At 55.4% G+C, this 10078-nt stretch overlaps 4 protein-coding genes across 4 annotated transcripts; 2 read left to right on the top strand and 2 right to left on the bottom strand.

Annotated features, from left to right (window-relative positions):
* Nucleotides 1-2397: 2397 nt before the first annotated feature.
* On the bottom strand, nt 2398-3060 carry DICSQDRAFT_73124 (uncharacterized protein; the record flags this gene model as incomplete). The annotated part of the gene is made up of 1 exon (XM_007371492.1): nt 2398-3060. One exon carries the CDS (start codon nt 3058-3060, stop codon nt 2398-2400), a length of 663 nt encoding a protein of 220 aa, XP_007371554.1.
* Nucleotides 3061-3330: 270 nt separating this feature from the next.
* On the bottom strand, nt 3331-3881 carry DICSQDRAFT_175606 (uncharacterized protein; the record flags this gene model as incomplete). Its single annotated transcript, XM_007371491.1, has 2 exons — nt 3331-3782; nt 3836-3881. The coding sequence occupies 2 exons, from the start codon at nt 3879-3881 to the stop codon at nt 3331-3333; spliced, it is 498 nt and encodes a 165-aa protein (XP_007371553.1).
* Nucleotides 3882-5238: 1357 nt separating this feature from the next.
* On the top strand, nt 5239-7586 carry DICSQDRAFT_175605 (uncharacterized protein; the record flags this gene model as incomplete). Its single annotated transcript, XM_007371490.1, has 5 exons — nt 5239-5379; nt 5438-5677; nt 6978-7145; nt 7215-7384; nt 7442-7586. 5 exons carry the CDS (start codon nt 5239-5241, stop codon nt 7584-7586), a joined length of 864 nt encoding a protein of 287 aa, XP_007371552.1.
* Nucleotides 7587-9451: 1865 nt separating this feature from the next.
* DICSQDRAFT_73109 (uncharacterized protein) lies at nt 9452-9649 on the top strand (the record flags this gene model as incomplete). Its single annotated transcript, XM_007371489.1, has 1 exon — nt 9452-9649. A coding segment is annotated over one exon (198 nt), but the record flags the coding sequence as incomplete, so codon positions are not given.
* Nucleotides 9650-10078: the final 429 nt, after the last annotated feature.

The following is a 10078-nucleotide window of genomic DNA, read 5'->3' as shown; positions in this document are numbered from 1 at the left end:
GCAGTGATCGCGTCGTGGCACAAGAAGACGACTCGTTTGCGAAAGTCCTTATCAGGGGGGATGTAGAGCTTCCCGTGGTGATAGATGAGGTCATCGCGCACTTCCCACTCGAGGAGTCCGTTCGCCAGTTTCCGAGGGCCCTTCTCCTTGAGGATGCGGAGAGCCTCGACGACTTCAGGGTTGAGTACCTGTGCGTCTCGAATCTCCTGCTCCAGGGTGCTCGTATCCGTGAGGGTGGCCGAGAGAGAGACGAACCGCTCGGGTCCCAGTACGATCTGATCTCGGTTGTCCTCTGTGTCCATAGTCTGGTGGGTCGGGAGGCGAGAGAGGGGATCGGCTTGGGTGTTCGTCTTGCCAGGCTTGTGCGTGAGGTGGAAGTCGAAGCGGCTGAGGTATAAAGACCATCGAGCCTGTCGACGAGTGAGGTTCCGTGCGGTGCGCCAGTACTCCAGATTACGATGATCCGTGACAATCTCAAAGGGTTCAGGGAGCCCCTCGAGGTAGTGTCGCCAGTCCTCAAGAGCACGGATGATCGCTAGCATCTCTCGGTCGTAGATCTTGTAGTTCCGTTCCGCTTCAGCCATTGACTCAGACCAATAGGCCACCGGGTGCCAGAGGTCGTCGTCCAGCTTCTGCAGTAGCACTCCTCCGGTCGCGAAGCCAGAAGCGTCCACCTCGATCCGCGTGGGCCGAGCCGGATCCCAAGAGACCAGCACGGGCTCGCTCGTGAACGCGTCCTTGAGGGCTTGGAAGGCGAGTCGCTGCGCGGTTCCCCAAGTCCAGGGGACGTCCTTCTTGGTCAGGTCGTTGAGCGGTCGCGCGTGCTTGGAGAAGTCCTTGATAAACCGACAGTAGAAGTTGGCGAACCCTAGGAAGCCGCGTAAGTCGCGCAGGTTCTTGGGGGCTGGCCACTCGGTGACGGTCTTGACTTTGACCGGGTCCATGGCCACCTCGCCTTCGCGGATGATGAGGCCGAGGTACTCTACCTCTGTCTTCTCGAACCCGCACTTCTCCGGTCGCAGGTAGAGGTCGTGTTCCTGGAGTCGTTTCAGCACCTCGTGGGTTACGGCGCGATGCTCTTCGATGGTGGTGCTGAAGATGAGAATGTCATCGAGGTAGACAGCAACCTTTCCTGCGGCGATCAGATCAGCGAAGATTGAGTTCATCAAGGCTTGGAACGTAGCGGGGGAGTTGGTGAGTCCGAACAACATGATCTGTGGTTCGAATAGGCCTCAATCGTGGACTGTAAACGCGGCCTTCCATTCATCGCCCTCTTTGATGCGGACGTTGTGGTAGCCCCAACGGACGTCAAACTTGGTGAAGTACTTGGCTTGGCGCAGGCGACTGATGATGTCCGTCGCGAGGGGGAGACGGTACCAGTTCTTCACCGTGATCTCGTTGAGCTTGCGGTAGTCCTGGACTAGATGGAGCTTGCCATCCTTCTTCTTTACGAAGAAGACCAGGGACGCCATCGGGGACTTGGAGGGGACTTGGAGGGGACTATGTAGCCTTTCCGAAGGTTTTCCTCGAGGAACCGATCGACCTCCTCCTGCTCATTAGGCGACATCGGATAGGCCTTGGAGCGTAGAGTTTCTGGGGCGTCGGGTTTGAGGTCAATGGCATGGTCGTACGGCTTGTGCTCTGGAAGGCGCTCCGATTCGGTCTCAGAGAAGACCTTCGAGTACTGTCGGTACTCTTCAGAGACGATCTCCTCGAACGTGCGTTTGGGCTTGTCCTGGTTGGCCTTCTGTGCGAGTTCCGTGGAGTAGGTGTACCCGGCGGCGCACCACAACTCCTCAGTCGTGTCCTCCAGGACCTTAGCCTTCCACCACTTCCTTTGCTGCACCCGGTTGGCGGCGATCCGCTCAATACCAGGTTTCCATTCCGCCTCGGCCTCTGTTTCCTCCGCACCAACCTCCATGGTGCCCTCCTGCCAGTCAATGTCCGGGTTGACCCTGCGAAGCCAAGGTAAGCCTCATACGAAGTCTTCGGGGCCCAGGTCTGTAACTAAGAACTCGAGCCATTCCGTGTAGTCGCCCATAAGTACTTGTAATCTAACGTAATGGGATATGCTGCCTGCACTGTTCTTGGAGCCGTCAATGTTGTAGAGGGGGACATCTCTAGCTAGCCTATGTAAATAGACGTTGTTCTTCTTTACGAAACGGTGGCTGATGAAAAGGGCCGTTGCCCCACTGTCTATCATAGCTGCGGAACGTACACTACGGTTTCTGCCTTTAAGTATCACACTGACGCGGAAATGCGAGCTGGATGGGTTTAATTCGGGAATGATACACGGACTAACACTATCGTACAGGCAGGGGTCAGGGATCTGCGGAGGCGAAGAGTCCGTACTCGTACTGGAGGGCGCTGCTGCGGCAGCTTTCACACGCACCCGCTCTAAAAAGACTTCTGCAGAGAGGCAAGCTGGTCTGCGAGGGCCTTCTGCTGCTCCATGAGCTGGGCGACGAGGGCGTTGGTTGCTCTGGCGTCCGCAGATGTCGATGTTGACGCTGCGACCTGGGGTTCCTCAGGTCCCTCCTCCGTGGCGGCGAGCTTCTGCGAACGGGGCTTCTTCAGGAACTTGTCCATGCACACTGTCTCGCGGTGCCCTACGCGGCGACAGTAGCCGCAGATGTCCTGATCATGGCTGCCGTCCTTCTTGACGTGCGCCGTAGACCCGCAACTGTAGCACTTGCCGCGTATGAGGCGGTTGAACTCTTCGCGCGTACGGGTCGCATCGATGTCCATTGCGTTCGGGTCTCGGGCAGGCGGCGTGAAGGGGGTGGTATGCAGCGGAACAGCCGGCTTGGCCGTGGTGGTGGTGGTGGTGCATCCGCGCTGACGATCCCGTTCAGCACGGCGTTGGCAGACACGGACATCGATGTCGGAGGAGACGGTGATGAGGTCTTCGAGAGAAGCGATGGGCCTCGCTGTGTGCACCAACTCGTCCTTGATGGAGTCCGCCAGGTGTTCGTAGAAGCGGTCTCGGAGGTCGGCCTTGGAGTAGCCCGTGTGGGTGGAGAGCTCGTTGAACCGTGCGGCGTACTCCGGGACAGTCATGGAGCCTTGCCACAATGTACGGAGGCGCTCTTTTGCATCGACCGCCTCGTCGACCGTCTCGAATCGGGCCTTGAACTGGGTGCGGAACTCCGTCCACAAGCCTTTGAACGGGGTGGTGCCCTGCGTGATCTCCTCCATCGCCGGAGTGGCCCAAAGAGCCGCACTGTCCTGCATGAAGGAGAGGACTGCCCGAATCCACTGGTCGTCACGCGCGCTGATCACATTGCCCGTGGCGTCCACGTGGTTGAGCATTGATCCTTGGGACGTGGCCTAGAGAGTGAACGCGGCCAGGAAGCGTTGTGCTTCGCCCCCCTGTTCGCCTTTGAAGGGAGAGGGCTTCTGAACCGCCTTCAGGCTGTTGGCCCCGGTGGTCGAGTTGGCGAGCTGCGCCATAGACTGAGTGAGGAGGGTCATCGATTGGAGTAGTACCGTCATGGGGTCCGGGGGTCGTGTTGCTGTCTGGGTGCCCAGTTGGGCCTGCTGTGGGTTGTTGGCGGGGCCTGTCACCTGCGGTTGTCCGCCTTGTTGTCCCATGATGGGCGGAGCGGATGGTGGGCGAGTTGGGGGGAGGATAGGGGATGGGGGAAGCGCGACGAGTAGCGCTACTTCGAGCTCTTCGGTCGGAGTACCGGGGATGGGGGATCGAGTCGTGGGTGACTCAGCAACGGGGGAGTCAGGGACTGGGATGAACTCGTCCTCAAAGGCCCTTGAGTTGATCCGATCTGGGCAGTGATGGCGATTTGGGCAGGGGTTCAACTCACACGGTTCCCAGTACCAGAGTCCGTCTGCTGGATCCTTTCGTCGGTGGCAATGAGCTTCATCGACAGAGTCCCACGCGTGAAGTCTGCCGGTGCAGTCCAGGGTGGGGAAGACAACGTGGTAGCGGTGGGGACACCCTTATTCAGAGCGTCAGCACCGGGGGAGAGATCTCGACCTAATGTCGCGGCGACTAGGCGTGTAGACTCGGGTCGACGTTCGGCGATGACCCTGTGGGTGAGCGGCAAGGAGCCGAAAGGAAAGGAGAGAGATAGGGAGGGATAAAAGTGTCAAGAAACTCGACGAGGGCAGAGCGGTGGCCGGCACGAAGGCACAGGACCGACGAAAGCCAGTCTTCACGCAAACAGCGACAGACTAGTCCCAATGACCAAGTTATACATTAGCAATCAGAGAGAGATACAACGCTATGGTCACTCACCTAGTCCCAATGACCAAGAGGTCGAGATGGGGACTAGGGAGTGCCTAAGGGGGTCCTTATATACTAGAAGGGCTACTTAGCAACCAAAGACAAGGCGCGAGAGCGAGGTAGTGAAGATGACAAAGGGAGAACAAAGGGCGGGAAGGAAAAGGCAAAGGCATGGCGATCACGGGAACGTAGCATGCGGGTGTGGGAACGTATCTACAGTGTCCAAATTGGGATGGGCTAGGAAAGGAAATGGTCTGCGAATGGAAGGTGGGCGTCAAAGGGAGGGGGATGGGCGGCAAAAAGGGGCATCTGTCCAACGTCCGTGACACTCATGATGTGAAGCCTTAGAGAGATTTAGCAGGGCTTTATCAAGACAGTCAGAGTCGCAATCAGGCCCAACGGAGACAAGACCAGTCAGCCTTCTCCTCCTTCCGAGTTGGCCCGCGCGCTCGTTGTGCCCTTGCGCCACTAAACATGGCATTCTCCGGCCGTCGGAACTGGCAATGCTCCTCGTTGACAGTGAGTCCCCATTGCTCTGCCTCTCTTATCCGCTACACCCATCGCACTGGCTTGTTGACGACTATAGCACAAGCGTACAATCTCCACCTATACTGGATAGATTGCCATGCCACGGCGATCGAAGCGCAAAGGATGGTCACTAGTCGAATCTGACCGTGACAGCGGTTCAGATGTACGTGTCGCATCTTTCAGTCGTCCAAGTACTCCAGTGCATCATGCTTTTGCTTATACTTCATCTTTCTCGCAGTCCACACCTGCCACTCCGCCACTGAGGCAAAAGTGTACACGCACAGCAAGCACGAAACAGCAACAGATAGGTTCGGTATAATCAGTTGCTTCATTATATGCAACACTTCACTGATATTTTGCACAATGTCGATCCCTGGGCGTTGATTGTAGACCAGCAGCACAAGACCAAGGAACAAACAGAACTTGAACGCCTCCGTCGTGAACTCCACAATGCCAAAAAGCGACTCATGAAGCAGAAGAAGAGTCAACACGTCGAGGATCAAGCTGGGGACAGTGCCGATGCTGAGGATGATGGTGTGGATGGGCTTCCACCCGAATCAGAAGACGGCAGCAGCGACAAGGATGCTATTGCATCCCTCCAGGCTTCTGTACGTTCGTGGGAGGCCTGATATTATAATGGCTCTGATTCATCGTTTATACTCATAGCTCATGCGTCGGCAGACCACTGCAGTGACGCCAGGCCCTGCTGCCCGCATCCGACGTTGTGAGGGGCACCAACAAGATTCACTGGCACCTGATGTGGTGTCCACCCCGTCCACGTCTGAACAGCGGACGTTGATGGTCCCGCAGGCTGCAGTCTCTCCCAACTCTGTTCCTTCGACTCCAGCTACCCCCGCACCTGCCAACGCCCCACAGTCAATTTGCAACTCTGATGACTCCAGCGAGGTGCGTGGTACTGTGGCATCTCAGATTGCATCTCGTACCGTGTCTCGTACCGCATCGCATACCGCATCTCGTACCACATCTCCAAGTCCTGCCCCTTCGCAACGGAATGCAATGTTCATCTCCCCTGTGCCTCTTGGCAATACTCCGACTAATGTTGACCATGCGGATTCCAGAAATCTTGCTGCCGCACCCTTGACAGCACCTTCGATTCCCCAACTCCGGTGTCGCGGCGACTAGGCGCGTAGACTCGGGTCGACGTTTGGCGACGACCCCGTAGGCGAGCGGCAAGGAGCCGAAAGGGGAAAGAGGGAGGGAGAGGGATAAACGTGACAGAAAACTCGACGAGGACAGAGCGGAGGTCGGCACGAAGGCACGAGACCTACGAAAGCTAGTCTTCACGCAGACAGCGACAGACTAGTCCCAATGACCAAGTTATGCATTAGCAATCGAAGGGAGATACAACGCTATGGTCACTCACCTAGTTCCAATGACCAAGAGGTCGAGATGGGGACTAGGGAGCGCCTAAGGGGGTCCTTATATACTCGAGGGGCTGCTTAGCAACCAAAGACAAAGCGCGAGAGCAAGGCAGTGAAGATGACAAAGGAAGAACAAAGGGCGAGAAAGAAAAGGCAAGAGCATGGTGATCACGGGAACGGAGCATGTGGCAGTGGGAACGTATCTACAGTGTCCAAACTAGGATGGGCTAAGAAAGGAAATGGTCCAAAAATGGAAGGTGGGCATCAAGGGGAGGGGAATGGGCGGCAAAAAGGGGCGTCTGTCCAGCGTCCGTGACATCCGGTCAGCGCCTTTCCGGAGCAGTGAGGAGCCATCCCCTCAAGCTCGGCTGTCTGCCCATGACTACATCGATGAAGTCAAGAGTCTGCTGACGGCAGCTGGCTCTTACTACTCATGTTATCTTTTTACAGATGATCTCTTCCCCGGTCCAAGCAAGCAGCGCGAGTTGGTAACTCGTGCCTGGAATGCTGCTTGTGCGGCATGTGAGACTCCACCGCTCTATGTTCTGTCTGAGCATATGATCCGTATAGTACGTCATTGTTCCATCTATGCAACATTGGGACATGTAATTACCGGTCACGGTTATTGTCAGATTGGCTCACGGAAGTCTTATGTTCACGGAGACGTTTCTGACAATATCCGCGCCAAGATCATCGACGCCTATGGGTTCTGCCGCACTGCATCTGCAGCTGCTGAGGTACACAAGATGGCATGTTTCACCATAAGGTGACTTTTCGACTTCTTTGCCGTTATCAATGGGTGCAAAACTCTGACTTGGACGCAGACTTTTGATGTTGCTACTGGGCACAAAGAGAAGTACAGCGAGCACGCCCTCATAGGTCGCTCTCTGGAGATCGCTTTTTTTTCAAATACGCGCACTGGTGTCGGCTTCCTGCACTCGGAATTTTTCGATCCGATTCCCGATCAAGCACTTGCGTTCGTGCACACTTTTGTAAGCCTATTCTCCTTATTATTTCTAATTGTGGTTTCTGATTCATCCAAATCCTTGATGCTCGGTCAGATCCACGCGCACATCTGCGAGTGGTTCACTGGCCGCCACATCAGGGAAGACTTTTCAGAGGTCAAGAATGCTACGTTCTATGCAGGTTTTCTGGCCGATCTACAATCGTATGGCAGCAAAAATCCCTCCGCATGGCTCAACATCCGCAAGCGTATGTATTCAAGTGCATTGTAAGTGGTTGTCGTGTCCTATCCTATACTACTACTCATAGATGGACCATACTCTAGCACTGCAAGTGGTGGGGCCACACTTCGGGCACAGATCACTCGAGTGTCAACATTCGCTATGGAGGCCGCTACAGCAGAGCTCGAGGGACGGACCGGTCTCACTGACAGTGAGACCGAGGGCGAAGCTAGGGCGGGCGGACTTTGAGCTCGTATACTATGTACCTCTCGACGTCTATGCTTGTTAGATGTCTCCTTTGATGCCCAATGCATACCATACTCCATTCAATATGTACATCGCGGTGGATTGGAAGGCAGAAAATGTGGAAGCAACGTATACTAGGCAAGCTCACCTTGCTCGGTACGTTCTCGTAAGACCTCGGGCGCGCTCATGAGCACTCATGAGCGCCTCAGCCCTTCTCACGAGGCCTCGCCGAGTGCCGCTGGGTGCTCGACAGTACGCATGAAAGGGGGGGATGCCTCAGCCTGCTTGGACTGCTCGAGAGGCTTGAGAGGGTTCCCTAGTCAAGGTTTTTTTTCCTGATGCAGCCAGATGTAGTCGGCCCACTTCTCGGGATTGCGTAGGACCTGGCTCAGGAATGTGGACGACGAATTTCGATGGTGATCATAGAAACTGGTGAGGGAAAATGCGACCATGTACTTTTTGGTGAAGATGCGGCGGAAGAGCTGTTGTTTTCTACAGCACGTGAATCTCTTCTCAGAAGAGTCATACAGAGCTATCACGAGTGGTATCAGGTATGTACCGCTGCGGTGTGGGGTCGGCTTCGGCAGACCGACGTCGCTGTCGTTTCCGCACCCATAAACTTACTAGATCATGAGGCCACTCGTTGGGGATAGACTAGATCACCTATTCGCTTCCGACGAGATAGGATCGGTGCTCGGGCAGCCCGGACGTCCAAAGACCATCGGTTTTGACGCCGCCGAGGTTCTCACGTAATTGCTCGTGGCTATTCCATCTGAATGCCTGCGAAAATAAGTCAGAAATTGCCGCTCTGTATGCCTTCTGATAATGGCGTACATGCGCTTCAACCATAACAGAAGTGTGATGAGACTCAGCTATGAATCAAGGGTCATGGGCCAGAATACTCCGGCCGCCCACATGTGAATGCGGGAATGCCAGTCGCTCTACGTAGTGATGATGCAGGAAGCTCCGTCCTCCGCCGGTCCCTCGTACAGGTGTACATCAGCAGAATTCTAGAAGTGTGCTCTACAAGAGTTGACAGATACTTGATCTCTAATCATATGCATGCTTCGCATGCGAAGCACCTCCTACAGACAAGAATATGCAGTTAAACTATCAGTACTGACAAGTAGAGTTCTGCACTTTAGATCTGCAGAACTCAGTAGCCCATCAGTATGACTTGGTGGCTGATCAGAAACCAAAAACACAGATTCCGGGTCACCCTCGTCTTCACCGTCTTCGTCCGAATATTCATCGCCTGCATCTGACTGACCAGCATCACTCACAGAGTAGTTGTAGAACTTCCGAACACCACTTCGGCGACGGTTTCAGGGTGTGGCTACAGTAACGAATATAGAGAATGTACATGATCGACAGTTGGAAGCCCGAGCATGCTTCAGCACGTCCTAGTCGTTGCGACACAGCTTGAAGACACTTACCTGCCACGCACACTATGAGGTGCCAGACCCCGGGAGACGATCGCGACTCTCCTTTGCTCCTGGCTTCACACAATAGCAGGTGGAGGTTTATTCCGTGCCCTTGCCCAAGGGCACGGATTAGTTGCTCAGGAAGGTACGCCTTGATACTCCACCCTGACTAGCCAATACCTCTCGACCAACACGTCGCCCAGCTCAGGCGAATAGCGACAGACTACTCGGACCGTGTCCTCCGACAGTTCTTCCTGCCGGTATATGTACCTCCCAAAGTAGACGAATATATCAAGCAAGACTTAGAGCCAACGCACCGCTGCCACGACCCTGTCAGCAAGGCGTCTTAGCATGTCATGCCGTATAGCACAGACGGAGAGTGGCTAGCAGAAGGTACATCCCGATGGTACCGTTCCCTGTCTGATTGGTGAACGACATCAGCTAGGCACTGCAGACGTCACAACGCATAAACTATACATCTTGGACCTGGGGCGAGAAGGTTCACCTGAGAGTACACTTGACGGAGGCCGCGAGCTGCTGACCTACGTGCACATACGCCGTCACTTCGACGGCAGCCTCGGCGCCATTCTCGCCGTCTCTATGGAAGCTGTCCTCAGAACACGGTGCCTAACGTTCAGATGAAGTGTGCTGTGATGTTCCCGACTGTGTGGCTGACGGTGGAGCTGAGGCATGTGCTCCACACACAAGCCCACCATACGTCCTAATGCCAGCGTCGGACGAAGCCGTACCTGTGAGGAAACGCATTGGGGATCTCCTTGGCAAACGTTCTGCGTTCTGCGACCCCAACCCGACCGGCCCACGATCCCTCACGTTCAGCAAACGGCGATGGTTGTCCCGGCCATCGTTGATGCGGGCCGTGACGAGAAAAGCCCTACCCCGAGCAGGGCGTCTCCGACTTTGGAGGACTTCAAGGACGAGAGTGAGCCTGTTTAGTAGGATGCTTCGCTAGAGCTGACCCTTCGCATGAAGCGCGATGCCCTCCTCTAGTTTGCGGCGCTTTGCTTCTTGATCTTTATGTCTGGTTCGAACGACAGTACTATGGGTCCCTTG

The sequence above is a fragment of the Dichomitus squalens genome (genome assembly GCF_000275845.1).
Source record: "Dichomitus squalens LYAD-421 SS1 unplaced genomic scaffold DICSQscaffold_110, whole genome shotgun sequence".
In the NCBI taxonomy this organism is placed as follows: domain Eukaryota; kingdom Fungi; phylum Basidiomycota; class Agaricomycetes; order Polyporales; family Polyporaceae; genus Dichomitus; species Dichomitus squalens.
Note: the sequence above shows the minus strand (reverse complement) of the source record. Positions and strands in the feature narration are given on the sequence as shown.